This window comes from Chenopodium album, chromosome 8 (assembly GCF_948465745.1).
Source record: "Chenopodium album chromosome 8, dcCheAlbu1.1, whole genome shotgun sequence".
In the NCBI taxonomy this organism is placed as follows: Eukaryota; Viridiplantae; Streptophyta; class Magnoliopsida; order Caryophyllales; family Amaranthaceae; genus Chenopodium; species Chenopodium album.
The window spans coordinates 65,404,757-65,425,677 of record NC_137841.1 but is presented as its reverse complement, the minus strand read 5'-3'; the positions used below and the strand labels follow the sequence as shown (position 1 = coordinate 65,425,677).

Below are 20,921 nucleotides of genomic sequence, written 5' to 3'. Positions count from 1 at the left end.
ATTTCTTGAGGCTAATGCAACAACAACGTCCTGAGGCATCATTCACATGTGTCTTTAATCCCCAGTCTATTTTCCAAGGAATCATTGTAAGTTTTCGAGTTAATAAGCTATGTAGTGTGTATATTATATGAACATGTGCAAAATATTTTATTAGTAGCAAATATCTAACTAATGGTTGCATGCGGAATCTATTTTGAAAAGGATGTTCCAGTGCCATTTACTACAACACATTTCTGGACAGCGGATCCTTGCACAGCTGTCCTTTTCCGTTACAAAAGAGAACAATGGTGTGTTGATTTACAGGTAGTTCGAGAAGAAGACAGCATCATATCATGTGTACTATGTAACGGTGTTAATATGTTCATTGAACACGTATGTGTTGTGGTTGGCTTAGGTGCTGTAATTGTCTATCAACCAGGCTTTCCTCTTATATTTGAGGTGATACTTGGACCAGTATAGGCATACATATAGAACTGCTTTCCAGTTTATATGTTTAGCTGTTGTATCAGCATCAGTATGTATTATCTGAAGTATGTGGGTGTGTGTTAATACAGCTCCTAGATGGTAATTGCAAACTCTGGGAACTTGGTTAGTTACAGTTCATTATTAATATTGGAAAGGCAACTATGTATGAACTTGTATGAATATTCTGTTTTGGAGAAAAGCTATTTGCCAAATAAATAAATTAGGCAGCCAGTATTAAATTATCCAAGGTCATGCCTTTGTAAGGTTCCTTTGTGTAACTAATGGAAAGAGTGCAATATGTATACAGGTCCCATGTAAGCTACAATTATTATCTAGGTTTGTTTTCCAGTTATTTTTGTAAGAGGGACAATATTCTAACTGCAAGCTTACAGACTATAACAACTTTCAGTAAGGACCAAGACATCTAACAATGCCATTACTCTTTAATAATCCAATCTGCCACAAAGAGAATGAACATATAATACATATTCAATATAACAAAACAGAAAAAAACATACTTGAAGTCCTACTCTAGTGCTCTGATCAACGAAGCTAGTCATGCTTCTTCTTCTGTGCTATCATGCATAATACCTGCCAACTTCAACACTTCAAAAGCAACTACATTTTTTACAGTGTTGTGTGGGTGTTGTTCAGGAGGCTTGGTGTAAAATACAGCAACATCTGTTGCTTTTTTAGCCCTTGACAAAGCAACGTACAACTGACCATGAGAAAAACATGGGCGAGGAAGATGTATAGACACCTGATTAAGGGTCTGACCTTGAGATTTGTTTATTGTCATTGCAAAACTTAACTTGATGGGGAATTGTTTCCTTTCAAACTGAAAAGGGTAATTCATAGAACCAGATGGTCTTAAATTGATTCTGTGAATGAAAACATGATTTCCTTTGTATTGTCCTGTAGCAATTACACACTGGATAACATTTGGGAAGAAACGCTTACAAGTAAGACGAGTACCATTGCATAAACCGGATGAAGGCAAAAGATTCCTTTGAAGAATAACTGGACAATTTTCTTTTAGCACAAGTTCATGAGGGCTCATTCCTTCTGGGCACAAGCTATTCATGAATTCTGTAGGATATATGTTGCATGAGTCGTTCAACATGATATCAAAACTCTTGTATGTAACAGATCTGCCTTTAAATTTTTCTATCATGAGCGCATTAATCAAATCCACTTGATCATTTAGCGGTGTCAAGATTGCTTGATTAATATAAGTCTCAGAACACAGGTTTGTTTGCATCATTTCAGGGAATGTTGCTTCTGTTTCGGGGGTTTTTGTCCCTCGGGAGAGTTACAACACTGAAACTGGATTCAACTGAGGATGCCTGTACCTGCAAAGCAAACGGACCGCCAGATGGTCGGTGGTCCGCCTCCGAAGATTAAGTCAGTAAATATTCGGAGATAAAACGTGCGGAAGTAAAGTTATCTGCTTGGATTCCAAGCTCAGGTAAAGTGCTGTGTGTTCCTTGAAAACGACAGCTCTGTGGTAAGTGACGTATTGTCTCGTATTGTGTGTCAAAAATTCTCTCTCTTTTTTCGTGTCTCTTTTTTCGTCTCCCGTCATAAATGACGTAACGTCCCTATTTATAGGGAAAAGTGTGCCCTCCTAGGATCTGGTGACCTAGGAGTTAGGTCACGCCGTTTTGCGGCGCCTCGGGATTTGGGCCTTAGTAGGCCGCCATCCCAGGGCCAATACCTGAGTGACACGTGTCACTGTGCCCAAAAGGATTCTGAAGCACCTTTTGGGTGACACGTGTCGCCGATTGAATGGTCCCTGCTGGACCTTCAGTCCACGTAGGACGGAGAAGAGTCCACCCTCCACGTGTCATCACTCCATAGGTCCAAATGGCACCTATATGGAGGACACGTGGCGCTTTCTGGTTGGGCCACCTGGCCGGGTATAAAAATACCCAAATCATTTGCCCCTCACAGGGGACACGTGCATTGCACGCGACTCCTGTGACAGGTGTCAGTATCTGAGTGGTCAGATTCAAAAATTACTGGAGGGAAAAATTAGGGTTTTTACCCCCCTATAAATAGTAAGGTTTGACCCCCCTCTTGGATTCACACCTTGGCGAATCTCTGGAGAATCTTGGACTTTTTGACTTAAAGAATCTCAAAATTCCCTAAGCGTTTTTCAAGCATCCGACACTCGGCTACCAGTTCGACTGTTCTTTAGTCAACCAGGCGTCTTTCTCCCTTCTTCTAAAGGTAACGCCTGTATTTTCTTTTTACTCTTCATTTTTTCTTTGTTTTCGAAAAAATGGTTCCCCAATTGCATGCGGCACGGCGTAGGATAGTGATCAGCCGGTCACCGGGGACGGCTGAGTCTAGAACTAGCAGTGCCGAATGCTTGGCCAAAGACCCTGCTTTGCGAACTTCTCCGAATCCGACCGTTTCCGTGTCTGTGCAGGACACTATGGCCAGAATCAAAAGAACAGCAAGGCAGTGTAGCTCCGATGGAGTTTTCTACCATTCGGATGGGTCGACCGTTTTTTCAGACGGCTCAATAAGAGTGCCTCGAAGTGAGCTGTCGGAACACCCTGACAGCCCTTCCTATCTTCCTCCTACCCCCACTTATTACCATTCGCCCACATCTAGTGGAACTCCCAGTGATGGAATCCTGGGGGAGGCGGATGAAGAATATCAACCCGGGCCTTCTGGACAGGCGCCGGAAGAGAGTCTAGGGGAGGACCCCGCTGGCACCAGTCGGCGGTCCCCTAGCTCTGATGAGAGCTCTGATGACGAGTCGGCCTCGTCATCTTCTTCAGAGAAAGCCTCCGTAGCTTCAGAGGAGGCTAGATCAAACATAGATTCTGCCAGAGAGTCCCTGGCAGTGGATAGAGGGGAAAGCTGGGCCGAGCCTAGTGCTTCCAGGCGCTTGGAGAGAGCCCCCTACTATCAGCATGTTCCGTCAGGCAGGCGGAGTGCCATCTCTTATCTCCTCATAAATTTTGTAGGGGCCTTCCCAATTTGGGGTTAGCTTTCCCTGTTCATTCGCCCTACCGACTGCCTCCATTTTCCGTAGCACAAAGTCCCCCACTTTGAGAGGACGCTTGTGTACTCTTTTGTTATAAGCCCGAGTCATTCTCAGACGGTATATCTCATGACGCAAGGCAGCATTGCCCCTGCGTTCTGGAAGTGAGTCCAATGCTAGGCGCATGGCCTCCCAATTTGCCTCTTCATCATACAACATGATTCGAAGGGTAGGCTCATAGTGCTCAATGGGCAGAACAGCTTCTGCACCATACACCATTAGGAATGGGGTTTCTCCCGTTGCCCCTTTAGCAGTCGTTCTGATGGACCAAAGGACGTGTGGTAATTCATCCGCCCAAAGGCCACCAGCCCGCTCAATCTTCTTTTTAATTCCGTCTGAGATTAACTTGTTGAAGGCTTCGACCTGGCCGTTTGCTTGTGGCCGGCCGACTGATGCGAAGAAGCTTGAGACCCCCTGGTCTCCCAGCCATGTCTTGAGTTGAGGCGTCTCAAATTGAGGACCATTGTCAAAAACCATAGACATGGGCACCCCGAAACGAGTGATTATGTTCCTCCAGATAAAGGAAATGACGTCTTTAGTCTTGATGTTTTTGACTGCCTCAGCCTCTACCCACTTAGTAAAGTAATCCACAGCCACCAATATATAGCGCTTGCCGCCTGGTGCAGTTGTATATGGCCCCAGAATGTCCATGCCCCATTTGGCAAAGGGTATTGGGCTGTGGATGGCCGTCAGGTCTGTAGCCGGACGATGGTTGAGCTTGCCAAACTTTTGGCACTTGTCACATTTTTTCACCATTTCCATGGCATCCGACTCCAGAGTCGGCCAAAAGTAAAGCCGCCTGGCCTTGGCCGCGAGGGATCTGCCGCCTATATGGGAGGCGCAGAATCCCGAATGCAACTCTTCGAGAACTTCCTTCCCCTTTTCAGGGGTAACACACTTCAACAGGGGTTTCAAAAAGCCAGCCCTGAAGAGCTCTCCTTGCCGTAACTCGAAGTTAGCTGCTCGTTTTTTCAGAACAGCCGCCTCCCGTGGTGAGTCAGGGAGCGTGCCGTCTGCAAGATAGGTCCGGATGCTGTCCATCCAGGTTGAGCTTCGGTCAAGAATTCCAATGGGATCTTCCTCTGATATACTTCTTTTTTCCATGACCTCCCAGAAGACTGACCGAGGCGTTTCACAGGAGGCGGATGATGCCAACTTGGACAGAGCATCCGCCTGATTGTTTGAAGACCTGGGCACCTGAGTTAGATGAAATTCTTCAAGTGACCCAACTTCACTCTTGACCGCCTGCAAATACTTTATCATGGCCGGATGAGTGGCCTCGTACGTTCCATTAACCTGGAGTACGACCAGTTGAGAATCAGAGCAGGCGGATACCTTCTTAGCCCCTGCCGCCTTGCAATACCGGATGCCGGCCAGCAGGGCCTCATACTCGGCCTCATTATTAGAGACCTGAAACTTGAACCGTAGTGCGTATTCGTACTTATCTCCTTCAGGAGATTGACAGATAATCCCCGCACCACAGCCGTTCACAGTGGAGCTCCCATCCACATACACTTTCCAGACCTGGTCCGTATTGTCCGGAACAACCGGCCTTGTCATTTCGACAATAAAGTCAGCGAATGCTTGTCCCTTTATTGCCTTCCTTGATTCATAAGTGATTTCTAATCCTTGTATTTCGATTGCCCATTTGAGCATTCGTCCAGAAGACTCCAAGGTGGTGAGTGGCCGTTTGATCGGTTGGTCAGTATAGACCTCTACCGCATGCGCCAAGAAGTAAGGTTTAAGCTTCTTGATGGCCATGTAAAGGGCAAGGCCGAATTTCTCAACCATGGGGTACCAAAGCTCCGCATTTCTCAAAACATGGCTTATGAAATACACCGAGAGCTGGATGCCGTCTCTTTCAGCTAAGAGGACAGCACTGAGGGCATGATCAGAGACGGCTAAGTACATGAAGAGCTTCTCTTTAGGCAAAGGGCTGACAAGCCTCGGCAAAGAGTGCAGATGAGTTTTTAGCCTTTGAAAGGCCGCCTCTGCATCATCCCCCCATTCAAAGTTTGTCTTCTTTTTTATTGCCTGGAAAAAGTAGAGACACTTGTCGCCTGAACGGCTGAGGAATCTCCCCAGGGCCGCCAGACAACCTGTTAGTTTTTGCACTTCCTTCATAGTACGGGGCGACTGCATGTCGATTACCGCCTGTATTTTCTCAGGGTTGGCCTCTATTCCTCTTTGGTCAATCAAAAATCCGAGAAACTTCCCAGACTCAACACCAAAGACACACTTTTTTGGGTTAAGCATGACCTTGTGCCGCCTGAGTGTGGCGAATGTTTCTCGGAGATCAGCAAGGTGATCCGCCTGCTGTTTGGATTTGACTATCATATCATCAATGTACGCCTCTACATTCCTTCCGATTTGATTAATGAAGACCGTATTAATCATTCGTTGGAAGGTAGCAGGCGCATTCTTCAAACCAAACGGCATCACAGTATAACAGAACAACCCCTGATCAGTGACGAATGCCGTTTTTTCTTGATCTTTTTTCCACAGGGGGATCTGATGGAAACCTGAATAGGCGTCCATGAAACTCATCAGGGCATGTCCGGCTGTTGAGTTGACCAGACTGTCGATCTTAGGCAGTGGATAACTATCCTTTGGACATGCCTTGTTGAGGTCTGTGTAATCAACACACATCCGCCAAGTTCCATTCGGCTTTTTTACTAACACAACGTTAGCCACCCACTCAGGGAAGTTGCACGGCCGAATGAACTTGGCATCTAACAGCTTTTTTACTTCGGCAGCTGCCGCCTGACTTCTTTCTTCGCCGTGGTTTCTTTTCTTTTGCCGGATGGGCTTCTTTTTAGGATCCACGGCGAGTTTGTGGACGGCGAGATCCGGGCTGATGCCTGGCATTTCTTCCACTTCAAAGGCAAAGATGTCTTTGAATTCCTTGAGCAGCTGGTGAAGGTTTTCACCCAACTTTGCAAAGGCAATCGTCCCCACCTTAACAGTCCGCTCTGGACGGCTATCATCCAGAGGGATATCAATGTGCTCTCCAGTAGGCTGGGGACGAAGATCATCCGACCTTTCCCTGGTCAGTGATTGTTATTGCTTTTCTTTTTTGACCACCACCAGCTGATCAGTCTTTCTTTTCTTTCCGGCTGGTGGGGCCGACTGTTCTTCCTCGACATCGTCGAGGTCAATCATTTGCTTACCCCGGCCGGATGCTGCGGCCGCAGGCTTGACGTCCGAGAGATAACACTCTCGAGCCGTCTTTTGGTCCCCATTAAGGGAACCAACTGTTCCATCATCCTTCTCATACTTGAGTAGCATGAGAGCAGGGATGATGACGGTCTTACACTCATTAAGAGTGGGTCGGCCAAAGATGAGGTTGTAAGCCGTGAGCTCTTCAACCACTAGGAGACGGATGGTCATGTGTCGACCGTCTCCCCTGCTTCCCAGGCGGACAGGTAGGTCGATTCGTCCGACTGGGTGCACAAGTCCTCCTCCAAACCCAACTAAGGTGTGGGTGACCTCCATCATGCTATCCGGTTTGTACTTGAGATTGGACAAGCATTTGAGGCTGATGAGGTCAGAGGAACTTCCTGTGTCAATCAGAATTCGGCCCACCAGCTGGTTGGCGACTTTACACTCAATGACAACAGGGTCATCATGCGGCCGATGGACTTTGCCTCTGTCCTGTTCGGTGATGACAACTTTAGGGAAGGTGGATGTGCTAGATGTATCCCCCTCCTCAACAGAATTGACCATCTTTCTCAGATGGTCCTTGGTACCCCGAATGGTCGGGCCACCACCAGCAAATCCGCCTGCTATGGTATACACCAGTTCTTCATCAGTTTCGGCACTCACAGCAGGCTGGGGAGTCTTTTTCTTGGACTGCCCCAGATTTTCTTTTGAAGTCACTTTGGACTTCACATAGGACTTCAGCTGTCCTTTGTCGGCCAGACGGTCGAGCTCCCGCTTGAGACTAAAGCAGTCGTTCGTGTCATGGCCAACATCCTCATGGAAATGGCAATGCTTGTTCTTGTTCCGATTTTCAGCGGAACCTTTCATAGCAGTCGGCTTTTCAAGAGTTAGCCGATCTTTAATTTCCAAAAGGATGGAGCAGCAGTCCTTGTGGAATTCGTACCTTGGAACGTACGGCTTCCACTCTTTTTTCTTCTTCTGGGCCGGTTGATCAGAGTTATCAATGGCCCAGACTTGCTTTTTCTTTTTGCTCTCTTCTGGCTTAGGAGCCGGCTGAGCAGACCGAGTCTCTTTCTACCGGTCGAACTTCTTATGGTCCGACTGCTTATTGGAGGAGCAGAGTTCGGTCGCCTGTATGTAGGCTTCCGCCTCTCGCAAGGCTCCTTGCAGGGTAAAGATTTGTTTGCGGACGAGTTCGTACTTAAAAGTAGACCCGTCCTTCAGACCCTTAAAGAAGTCTGTGAAGGCGAACTCATCAGACAGCCCATGAATCTGGATTTGGACCAGATTGAACCGCCTGACGTAGGATCGCAAACCTTCTCTATCTCCCTGCTGTACATTGCCCAAGTCAAGACTTGTCTTTTTGGCAGGGATGTTCATAGAGAAGTTTGATGCAAACAAGAACGCAAGCGTCTTGAAGCTATTTATGCAGCCAGCCGGCAGGTTGCCAAACCACTGCTGGGCTATGCCCTTCAGGGTGGCTGGAAAGCAACGACACCATGCGGCATCATCCAACCCCTGTAAATACATGAGGTGGGTGTATGCTAGCAGGTGGTCTTCTGGGTTGGAGGTCCCGTCATAGGCTCCAACCAGAACGTTTTTAACTTTAGCCGGCTGTACGGCTTCAGTTATTTCCCTGGAGAAAGCAGAGGGTTGATCTCCAAGGTGTTGCAGCCTAAGCTGCCAGTCCATCGGCTGATAGCCGTATGCCGCCTGTCCTCCATAGAGGGTAGGTTGCATGTAAGGTACAACTGGCGCCTGGTACAATGGCTGTGCCATGTACTGGGCGGACTGAATCACATGCGGCCCAGACTGAACCCTTTGGCTGCTTGCTGGGGTCTCATGTACAGACTGGGAACACCTCACAGAGGTATTCCGAAAGCTATCATGATAAGTCGACGTTGAAGCCGACTCTGATTGCTGGGTTCTCCTCTCCTCAATGTATTGCCGAGCGTCACAGAACGTTTTCTTGCTACCATCCGGCTGTATATGCCGGATGGGTTTTCTTGCGCCCGTTTCTAGGAAACGGAGCCGATTAAGGTCAAATTGGGTCCTGGCCTTCTCCTTAGGAGCAGGATGAGGAGTCGGCTGACGGTCCCTGACCGACTTCTGTTTGCCAGCTTGGGCTGGCTTCTTGGCCGACTGCTCCTTTCTAGGAGTAGGCGACTTCTTTGAGGCGAGCTGCTTGATTTCACCCCTAAGGCTGCTCAAGAGTGACATTAGCTCATCCCGAGTGACGGGAGTTGATCCTGCCGCCTGGGAAGGATCAACCGGCCGCCCCAAGGGCTTCTTTGGCTGGCCAGCAGTTTTGCTTAGTCCTGCCTGAACATGGGGATGCTCTCGCCGTTCCTTACTGCGGATGCGTTTAGAGATGAGGGATCCATTTGGATCCACATAGGTTTCGACATCAGCGTCGTCACCTGAGTCATGGTCCGTTTGGACCAGTACATCATTTGGAGGCCGAATGGCATCCGGACTTGGTACAAGCTCTTGTGAAGCCATTTCAGAGGTACTCTCCCCACAGACGGCGCCAAATGTTTCGGGGGTTTTTGTCCCTCGGGAGAGTTACAACACTGAAACTGGATTCAACTGAGGATGCCTGTACCTGCAAAGCAAACGGACCGCCGGATGGTCGGTGGTCCGCCTCCGAAGATTAAGTCAGTAAATATTCGGAGATAAAACGTGCGGAAGTAAAGTTATCTGCTTGGATTCCAAGCTCAGGTAAAGTGTTGTGTGTTCCTTGAAAACGACAGCTCTGTGGTAAGTGACGTATTGTCTCGTATTGTGTGTCAAAAATTCTCTCTCTTTTTTCGTGTCTCTTTTTTCGTCTCCCGTCATAAATGACGTAACGTCCCTATTTATAGGGAAAAGTGTGCCCTCCTAGGATCTGGTGACCTAGGAGTTAGGTCACACCGTTTTGCGGCGCCTCGGGATTTGGGCCTTAGTAGGCCGCCATCCCAGGGCCAATACCTGAGTGACACGTGTCACTGTGCCCAAAAGGATTCTGAAGCACCTTTTGGGTGACACGTATCGCCGACTGAATGGTCCCTGCTGGACCTTCAGTCCACGTAGGACGGAGAAGAGTCCACCCTCCACGTGTCATCACTCCATAGGTCCAAATGGCACCTATATGGAGGACACGTGGCGCTTTCTGGTTGGGCCACCTGGCCGGGTATAAAAATACCCAAATCAGCTTCTATTAAATCAGAAACTAAATTCTCTTCAGTTTCACAAAATTGAGCAACTTGGTGTGGCAGCTGAATATAAGCTGTTTCTGAATTTTGTAGCTTACCATTACCTAAAGCAATCAAGAATTCGGAATATGGTAAATCCTCCCGAGCTCTAATATTTTCTGTCAAGCTGAACTTTATGAATCTAGGCCATAAGTATGAAGTAACGATACTGGTTTCTACTGCTTCTTTCATGGATCTGTGAGGAACCACTGGCAGAACTTGCCTGAAATCACCTCCAAACACAACAACTTTTCCTCCAAACAAGATTTTGTTATCACACACATCCTGCAAGAGTAAATCCAAGGATTCACTATTATGTTTCTTTGCCATTGAAGCCTCATCCCATATTATCAATGACGTTTCCTTAAGTAATGCTGCTAAACTGCCCTGTTTTGGAACAACACAAGCCAAAGAAGCCTCACTATCAAGTGGGATTTTAAATCTCGAATGAGCAGTGCGTCCCGAAGGTATATTTGATGCAGCAATACCTGATGTTGCTGTAGGCAAAACAATCTTGTTCATGAGTCGAACCTCTGCATACAACGCATTATATAAAAATGTTTTCCCAGTTCCTCCTGGGCCATCTACAAAAAAAGCACCTGGTTTCCCCTCCATCACATACTGCATGATGGATAAAAAGGCAGCATTTTGTTCATGATTTAATCTAGAACGGCATGTAAGAATTTTTGGTGGGATAGGAGCATCAAGAGCATCTATAATATCCTTTGTTCTTCTGATCTCAACATCAACGTGAGAAACTAAATGATCCAAGCCAAATGCTGCCAGTGATTTCCCCATAGCCTCAAGGTATCCTTCTACAGAACGAACAGTTAACTAGCTGGATTTTAGGGGCATTGTTAGGGTGTTTGTAACTGAAATCTTCAGACAAAAATGGGTAAAATTGCATCCATAAGGCAGATGGATCAGCTGCTTGACAAAAAATGAGGACTGTTGCAAATAAACGACGTAATGCAGCAGGCATCTGGACCTCCGAGGCTTCAGACAATGTTAAATTTGCGATATCATCATTTTCTATTAATCCCAATTTCAGTGTTGCGTCATAGAAAGTTGGATATACATGACCATTTACAGTTCGAAGCCCTTCAAATGAAGTTGGACTTCTGACATTCAACAATAGCAACCGTAGGAAAAAACGTTCCCCTTCTGCAGGATACACAAATGCCAGACACCCAACAGAAAACAGATCGAGAACTCTTTTTTTCCATTGCTTAGCACTTGCGTCCCATCTATAATGTTCACAAAACTCACCATATAAGTAACCTGTCCCGCCTTCAATAGCTGCATTGACTGAAAAGAATTCAGTCAATTGAGTACGTGAACGTTTAGAATTAGCAACAACAACATGTAATCTTTCATGAGAATGTAGATGCACAGTTTGTTCATTAGGCAAATGGACCTGCAAAGGAAGAACAGGAGGATGCATTTCAAATAGATCAAAACTGAATATTCTCCACGCTGCTTCACAAGGAGAAACCCATCTTCCTGACTGAAATTGTTTAATTTCATCAACAGCGCCGGGCTCACCAGGCACTATATTGAATGAAACCCTATCATGACCCTTGTACACGTACTTGTATAGGTATTTAACAGCTTTAATTGTGGAACAGACCTCAACATTCAGATGGCAATCAAACAGTGAGCAAAGATAAGGATTATATGGGATAACCCACTGATTATTAAGGTATGTGTTGCGTATCTTCACTTGTTCCCCAGTATCACGTCTTTGGTAAATGGGATAACCATCTTTATTATTAGTTGTCTCATTTGAAAATTGTTTAGGATATTTATTTTTACAGGACAATATACCACCTTTGTTACGCATACAAGGACATTCTGGATTTAACACACCACAAGGACCATGCATCATATGTGCAAGCACTGTCCGGCGTAAGCTAATATTACTGGCAGGGGGTATTTCAGCACACACATATTTATCGTAATCAGCGGGGCATTTCATTTTCCAGTCTGATTTCAGGATGATCAAGAAATGAGCATGTGGTAATCCTCGTTTTTGGAATTCGACAACATACACCAATGCAGCAACTTCGCCAAAGATCTGCTTTCCCAATATTTCTTTCTTCAGCATCAGCAACTTGGCTCTGAAAATCCTGGCTACTAAATCAGGTCGATCTTGTGCTGTTTCACCTGGAGCTAACTCAGCCTTTATTTCAGGCCAATTAGCATTGCAGGTAATAGTAACAAATAAATCTGGTTTCCCATATCTCTGAACCAGGGCCATGGCATTTAGATAACGTTTCTTCATATCTCGAGGTCCTCCAATAAATGTTGGAGGTAAAATTACTCTACGTCCCACATTGCGAGCAATAGTTTCTCCATAGTCTAATGAATCTAAAATACCCTGATATAGATCAGCTCGTATACTTTGTTGATTATTCCGAAAGTAATCAAGCCGAGTATTTTCAATTTTGACATACATGTCAACTATATATTGCTGAAAACATCTGCCAGCACGCAACAACAAGTTTTCAGGTCGAATTTGCAACTTGTATGCATAATACTCTCTTGCAGAAATGAATTTATCAGCTCTAGTGTTCTTTTTACATGCTCCTGCATAACAACAACATTAACAGATATTCATAATATGATAGATAGATAACAAACAACAATATATAAAAGTTAGATATTTCAGTGTAGATATGTTTGGGAAATGTACTTCTGCCTTCTTCACTCAGCAAGTCCTCAGCACTGTGCACAGCACACGAAATGATTGGATCTGGCAACGGAATAATGCTTCTTAATCCACTATGAGACTGTTTCTTTAAGCCTTGAGTCCAACCACATTCTCCGGAAGGGAACAATAAAGGATACTGCAATGGATCATAACAGCCATAGTTATGATAAATTCTATGAGATGTAGCAGATTTACCAGCTACTAAGATATGAGGACTTAAACTTTGGCTAGATGAAGCATTTTCTGGCCATATGACTGCGACATCATCTACAGCAGGCGCATTGTATACACGCTGATCTAGTACTGAACTCTGATTGAGAACGATTTTGGTATCCATGGTTACATGCATGTCTCTGAGAGATCGAAAGAACACTGCATATGGATTCTGCTCAGATACTTGCATAAGAATATCAATCACTTCTTGCCTGACTTCTGGAAAGCATTTAACTCTATTTCTAGCCTCATTCTGTCCATCATAAAAATAAAGCTGCAAATACTTTGGGGTCCCTTTATCAGGCAATAAATCTGGAACAAAATGATACATCTGACCATGCATTTTGAATACATATATGCCCTTGTAAGTGCCTGCAACAAAATTCCCTCCTATAGAACTGAAGGAAAACAAATTATTGTATAACCTAGCATAAGTCCTGAAGTGAACTGCATCTTCATCTTTTGATGTAAACAACCGTCGCAGTTGAGCAGGATATTCATTTGTTGCTATCTTGATCTCTCCATCACCACAACAAAAATTCAACGTCTCCAAAGCAAATTTCTTTGCACCACATTTTAAACATTGTGTAGGAGACGACAATTTCAGAGGTTCTGTTGGCAGTGGCTGGCCATACATAGCAGCAGGAATAACTGTCCTCGATATAAAACCAACAGATACAATTTAGTCCACAAATAGATTTTTTAAAAATCTAATACTCATGTTAGGATAAGTTGCTCAAAAACATACGTTGCAACTTTGGATTTGATGTAGATTTCTTCTTCCTCGGTACTGAAACACTAAATACAAAAACTAAATCAGCACTATGTGTCTATCTCAAGCAACCTGTAACACCAGTTACCATGATCAAGTACCTCTTATTTTTTTATTCAACCATATCATCAATACTGCGCTTTTTCTTATTTGCACGTTGTCGAGGTAGTTTTTTAGCTCTAGGCTCACTACTGAATACAATGAGAGTGTGTCAACAATAACAATACAAAACAACCATGTCACTGCACAACATATTCAAATTATATATTCTTATAAATGTAAGGGTATTTACCTTACATATTTGTGGTCAGCATTGCTACCAGACACAAGAGATACACGAGGTAATTGAGTTCTGCACATATGGTCATGTACATTACAGAAGCTAATTAACCTCACCCCCAAAACACATGAGCAGACAGTCATTTACCTATTTGGTTGCACCTCTGGCGATCCACTCAAGAGTCGATTTCTCCTTGAAACTTGTACATAAGAAGATTGTCCATTTTCCTGCTGCCTATTAATAAAGAATTATTACAATCCAATAACTACACTGATTCACATCTTAGGTACCAAAGGTTAAGTGATTATGGAACAACTTTATACAAGCATTTACCCATGCACTGCTGTTTGTGACAATCGTTGCTGAGCTTGATTAACTCTGCAGCAACTTCTACTTGATAAATAAGGAATATCATATTGGTAGTCCACCATGTGGGTTTTTGACATTTCTGAATATTGCACAACAGAATATATATATGAAACCATATTACCCACAAATCATTTCACATTTGTTGTTGCAGTACATTCCACATATAACAAAACAACACTAATATTTTAGAATTCAGTTTATGTGCTACAGAGCTGCAGCCTAACCAAAGTAATATAAATTAGCATTTATAAGGCAGCCAATATGCAACATGTACAATATATGATCCACTTATTAATATTAGAATACACAGCTGATTTGGAATGTTATTATGTACCACAGCATTGTAAGAAAATACAATTACTAAACAGGACACTGAAAAGATTAGTAATGACATTCAAATTGCAACAAACACATGAAATGTTATTATGTACCAGAACATCGTAAGGAAAACAAAAATTAAGCAGGAAACTAAAAGGATTACTAATGACATTAAAATCGCAACAAACACCTGTCAAGAGAATAGTATTCCATAAATATTTACATTAAAGGTACCATTACAACAAAAGAGGTGGCAACCTTATAATGCCACTCTAATTAGTACCCTGACATTACAACCATAATAACCAGATCCCATAACCTAGTACTACTTCCTATACATAAACTAAAACAGAAACAAAAGAAGCATCTTTTGATTGACATTCTACACAACTAAAGAAAACAGAGCAAGTCAATCCCTTACAACTTATAAGAACTAACTAATTAGGCTCAGCACTACCAAATAACCGTCCTAGTTCTAGCAGACCAGATGCTGCTTGTTCTGAAGTGCCTACCCCCAATTCTTTCTCATGAGCAATCTGTAATATTTTTTTTTCGCTTAGCAGGAGTAACAGACACAGGGCTGCTGCCAGGGACATGTAATTCCTCATCATTTCGAGATACATTCTCCTCCCGAACTTCAGAGTTCACAGCAACAAGAAGTTGAGGAGTCTGCTCCAACCGTTCAAGATGCCCCTTTAAGATTAAATACTTCTCCCTTAGCAAGTAACATTCTCTACTCATCTTCGATGTAGCCCCATAGTTAGCATCAACTATTTCCAGATTGTATTTGCAAGCTAAGTAAAACACAGCCTTCTTTGCAACCCTTTGCTCGGCAACACTTGCCAAAGGACAGAACTCACTGAAAATGCACTCCATCCCATTACTACTACGCGGACAATTAACCATAACCCATGAAACAAAGCCATGACCTTCCACCCAAGTAGTTTCTATAACTGTCACAGATGCACCAGTCTTTCGCACAACAATCACTAATACTTGTGCATAATCAATGGAAATATGAACACCATTACCAAACAGGCTATGTCCAGAACTCTCCCCTGTAACTGATCTAGGGGATTTCCCCTTCTCTTGCAATAACTCAGCACATTTATTCCTAAACAACTTCATGCATAATTCATGGAGTTTAATCTGATCATATGTAAAATCAGACACCTTAATACCAAACAGGTATATCAGTTTTTTCACAGCCTTTTGAGCTGCCCTCTCTCGAGATTCTTGAACTGTGCTTGCATCACCACCAAAGAATGTTAATCGTGCTCGATTGTTTGACTGAGCAACTTGCACCCAAACATTATTCCTAGCGCTATCTATGAATCCATAAACTGGTGTTGGGAACTGCAACCAAGCAGTGATCTTTTCCAAAAGAGGTTCAAAAGGAATGAAAACTTTGTTAGATCGAGCAGCCATCACCTGTAATGGCAAGAACCACATTTAGATTGGAATCCCTTACACAAAGGCAAAAGTGGAAATTTCCCCGGGAAAAGTCGGACAATAACAGAAACCATAACATACACTACAACTAAAACAGATGGTCCAAGCAGACCGATCCCACTAAACAGCTCAGCTCCCTTTTAAAGAAGGTAGGGCAAATAGTAGAAACTATGTTCGAACAAACTACCAGTAACTAAACTATTAATATTTTGGTTTGTTTTTTCTTATACCTCATATCCCCTCATCTGACCAGAACCTAGGCCCACACCCAGCTACTTTTGAATTGTTATAAAACACCCAGACAACAAAAAGGCCCCCCACTGCCCTCCCAAAAACACAACAGAATGGACCAAATAGAATCTAAGCAACCATATAGTATTCCCACTGACACTCCTAAACAGCAAACACCATAATTTCAACAAATAAGCACTGTACCCACTGCCCTCCCAAAAACACAACAGAATGGACCAAATAGAATCTAAACAACCATATAGTATTCCCACTAACAAATAAGCACTGTGGTACAAAAAAAAAAATAAAAGAAAAATGATAAGTGACTTTTATGTCATTTTTAGGGTGTTTATTGAGTCGTATTCCGGCTTACTTTCCAATAATTTCACCCTTTTTATCCTTTATTTCTATTATTTTATTATTCTTGTCTTTTATTCTTTATTTTGAGTATTTTTGTAATTTTCTATAGTTTTTAGTTTATTTTCGTGTTTTATTTTATTTTTCTTTCTTTTAATGTTTGTAGTTTAAGTCGTTAGTTTATATTTTTAATAATTTCTCTTTTTATCTCGTTTTCTTATTTATTTTAGTTTCGTATTTTATTTTATTTTATTTCATTTAATTTTATTATTTCTTTAGTTTTAGCATTTTATTATACTTATATATCTTATTTTATTTTACTTTATTTTATTTATTTTATTTTATTTTCCATTTCACCCTCGTGATGTTTTTGGTTGTAGGTGTTTTCGGGTCCGTGGTCGATCGGGTTTCAAAGTCAAATTTGTGTTCGGAGGTCAAGGTTCGAAGCAAATGTTCTAGCTGCTGCCCTCTTGCTAGCAGCTTAACATACACCGCACCCTTTCTAAACCTACACCACGCAATCCCTTGCTCCCACCAGCCCTCACAGCAACCTCCACCCACCAACACAACACCACCAACACCACGCAGCTCACCACAAACCACCACACATCACAACACCAACAGCAACAGCAGCGACAACAACCGTCAACAACACCAAAACCACCCTGAACCACCACCAAACAACCCATCAGCCCCGCAATTCCTCACAATCACTCACGCAACACCAATAACACCAACAACGCAACCAATCGCAATTACAACCACCACAATCACCTTCCCCCGCATCCACTGCAACCACCAACACCAGCCATCACACCGAAACCACCCAACATCACCAAACCGCCTCCAATCGCACCGATATCACTCCTAAATTTGCACCAGCCACCGCCAAAACCACCATCAACAACCGCCCATCAATTGGACCCCCGCAACACCAATTAAACCACCAGCCCTTCACCCACAATTAACCACCCAAATATCCAACCCAATTACTCACCAATTACAGTCGCATTTCGCCCAACACCCAAACTCACAAAGCTGAAACTCGCGGCCGCGCAACCCTGTCAGAAAGCGCACGCAATTGGAGTTCAAAACAGAGTCGAGGCAGTAGCATTTGCGCGACCTCTTCGCGATGTCTTCGCGGGCGCGCATTCGTGGGTCAATCACGAGCTTCTCACGTGGTTGTTTAAAAAAATCGAATGGCCTTGATCGATGCTCAATGAGATGCGATGATGATAATGCTGATGATTGCGATGAACGGTGATGATGCGTGAATGGTGAAGATCAAAGAGCTGAGAAGTCATGAAAGGGAGAGGGGATATTGGTCTGATGGAATTCGTGGGGTTGGAGAATATTGGGGATTTTTGGTTAACTTTTTCCTTTTTATTTTCTTTTTAGTTTTGTTACTTAATTATTTTGTTTTCTTTTATTTTCTTTATTATTTTTAGCTTGTAATATATATACCCCCTTTGGGGTTATTTTAGGGGGATCTATTATGCTATTTTCTTAGTTAGTTTAGGAGAGCTTCTCTCTCTTAGGGTTAGATTAGGAGTTTCTCTCTCTAGTTTAGGAGTAGTTTAGAGAGAGAAAGCTTGGATTTTTCATGGAGTTTTTGGGATTTTGAAGAAGCAAATTTGTGGATTTTCCCTCTCATAAATTCAATGAGTCTTCCTAACTTTCTCTCACCTTTATTGCTTTCATTTATTATTGATTTTGCTTATTTATTTGTTTATTTGAGTAGATTAATTAGTTTAGTTGTTGATTCTTGCTTTTATTATTATTTTACCTTGTTTTCCATATTTTTGTTCATTATGTTAGTTTAGGTTTTGTTCTAGGGAAATGGATGAAGGTTATGTTAATTAATTTAATGATTGATTGTGGTTAGTATGAAATTGTTTCTTGATTATTGTGTATGGATGATGCTTTTATGGATTAGAATCTTTCTAGCTAATTGATTCTATGCTTTTAATTGTGTTTTCAATCAATTGTGCGAGAGTGAGTTGGTTGAGAGCCCTAAATTCTTCCATACCTTTGCTAGGCTAGTTGCACGAGAGTGAATTAGTCTAGTAGGATTATTAACATGTTTAATTGCGCGAGAGTGAGTTAAATGTGTAAATCGTCCTAATTGAGGTCATTTTCATCTAATTGTTTGATGTTGTTGAATGCATTGATGTAATTGGATTCCACTTTCCCTAGTTTTAGTTATTTGCTCTTAGTAGTGTTAATTGAACCTCTCTTTACCTCACAAGCTTTCCTAGTAGTCTAATTAGCATAGATTGATACACTTAGTCCTTTTGGGTTCGACCCTTTACTTACCCCTATACTCGTATTAGGGTAGTTTAGGTATTATAAATTGTTAATTTGATTAGGGTTAGTAGACTAACGACACTATTTAACCTTCGATCAAATTTTGGCGCCGTTGCCGGGGACTAAGGCGTTCATTAGTTTGTGTTGATTAGATTAGCTAGGTTCTTGTATATAATTTGATTTGTGTTTGCTTTTCTTTGTTCTTTGTATAAAAATGGCATGCTTATCTTTTCCTCAATTTGATGGTGAACCCTTCTATGCTTACTTTGAAAGACTAGATGGTTTTCTTAGTTACCATGGGTGTTCTCTTAATGATGCTTGTGATATAGCTTATTGGGGAATGAATGAGTATACTAGGGGAATGGTTGAGGACATGAATAATGGTAGATTTTGTCATTTGTCTATGCATGATGCGTGGGATTTCTTCACATGGCTTGCTAAGGATTCTTTAGATAGAGAATCTCATGTTTCTTACTTTGATTCTCAATGCCAAGATTCTTTTAATTTTTGCATGAATTCTCTTGATACTTCTTATGTGCCTAGTGATAATCCAAGTATGCAAATTGACACCTTTCCCCCTTATGCTCATTTTGATGAGGTTTGTGCTAATTTTGATGATGTGCAATTTGAATTTGATCATGAACCTCAACCCAATAACATTGAAGCCCAAATTCTTTCTCAAATGCAATATCTCACCCAACAACTCCAAGAGCTTCAAGAGGAACAAAAATTGAGAGAAGTGAGGCTTGCCCAAGTGATGAGTGCTTTGGTTGATGTAAATGGATGTGAGGCACCTCATTTGGAGTGTGAGAGTGTTTTTGAGAATGATGTGGGCCAAGGGTGTGAAGGTGAGGGGAGATTTTCTTGTGATGAGAGGATTTTTGAGGATTTTGATCCTTTTCATTCCCCATTTGAGCTTGAATGTCATCCTTCCCCTTATTCACCCCCTTTGAGAGCTTCCCTTGGTGAGGATGTGAGTGAGCCATCTTCAATTTTGAATGAGGGATTTCATGAGGATGATGATGATGAGTTTGAGCAATCAAGAGAGATTGAAAGTCCCTTGAGTGATGGTGGAAGAGTTTTTAATGAAGAAAATATCGATTTTGAGGTTTCCAACCCCCTTCCCCATCTTGATGAGTCTACCTTGCATGTTTGTGACCCTTCTATCCATGAGTCTTTGGACTTATTTGAGGTTATGGCTAGTATGTTCATTGAAGGTGTAACAAATCATTATAGCCTCTTGAAAGAGTTCATTGGCAATGCTTCATGGGAAAGGGATGAATTTGAGAGAAACCTTTATCCTTTCATGCATGGTTTAGAGACTCTAGGCTTTGAGGATCTTGAGGGAGTTGTTGTTCATCGTTGTGATAGAGAGGAGGATGAGGTTGTTTCTATTGGAGAGTTTTTGTTTGAGGGAGATGTGAGTCATGAGTGTTCTTTTGAGGATTCTATGATTGATTTTCATGCCCTCGTTGATGATGTGAGGCTTTGTGAGACCATTGTTTCTCCTCCCCTTCCTCATGTCCCTTTCTCAAGGAAATTTGACCACATCTCCTACTATCCCATGTTCCTCCCTTCTTTTGTCAAAGAGCCTATTGAGGACCCTCTCTTGTTTGATGAGACTTTTCCTTCTCATCCTCCCATCATTGAGGAAATGGGTGATTATGCCACCCAAAAAAATTTTGAGGAGGTTTTGCCTTTTTATTCTCTTCCTTATTTTTCTTCTTCTTTTTTTGATTTTTCTTTTGATTTTTCTTCTTTCTTTTGGCATCTTCCTCCTCATTTACGTGCAATAATCTTGTTGCACGTCCTCCTCTCGTCATTTGCCTACTTGTTATCATATGAGATGTGTAGTAGTGCATTTGATAAGCTCTTGCGTTCGTTGCAATATTATTTACTAGAGCGGTCTCGCTTGGACGTTAAACAAGCCTTTCTCGGGAAGTAACCCGAGGTTTTTATTGCTTTCATTTTCTTTTCTTTTTAGATTAGAT

The 20,921-nt window shown here is 42.7% G+C and overlaps 2 protein-coding genes across 2 annotated transcripts; both read right to left on the bottom strand.

The window, feature by feature from the left end:
- Positions 1-1,021: 1,021 nt before the first annotated feature.
- Positions 1,022-10,716, bottom strand: LOC145643217 (uncharacterized). Its single transcript, XM_081694372.1, has 2 exons — positions 9,870-10,716; positions 1,022-1,632 (listed from the first exon to the last, which is right to left on the bottom strand). Exons 1-2 carry the CDS (start codon positions 10,714-10,716, stop codon positions 1,022-1,024), a joined length of 1,458 nt encoding a protein of 485 aa, XP_081550498.1.
- A 4-nt stretch (positions 10,717-10,720) lies between these two features.
- Positions 10,721-14,342, bottom strand: LOC145643216 (uncharacterized). The gene is made up of 7 exons (XM_081694371.1): positions 14,230-14,342; positions 14,044-14,130; positions 13,909-13,968; positions 13,738-13,807; positions 13,593-13,674; positions 12,614-13,495; positions 10,721-12,507 (listed from the first exon to the last, which is right to left on the bottom strand). Exons 1-7 carry the CDS (start codon positions 14,340-14,342, stop codon positions 10,721-10,723), a joined length of 3,081 nt encoding a protein of 1,026 aa, XP_081550497.1.
- Positions 14,343-20,921: the final 6,579 nt, after the last annotated feature.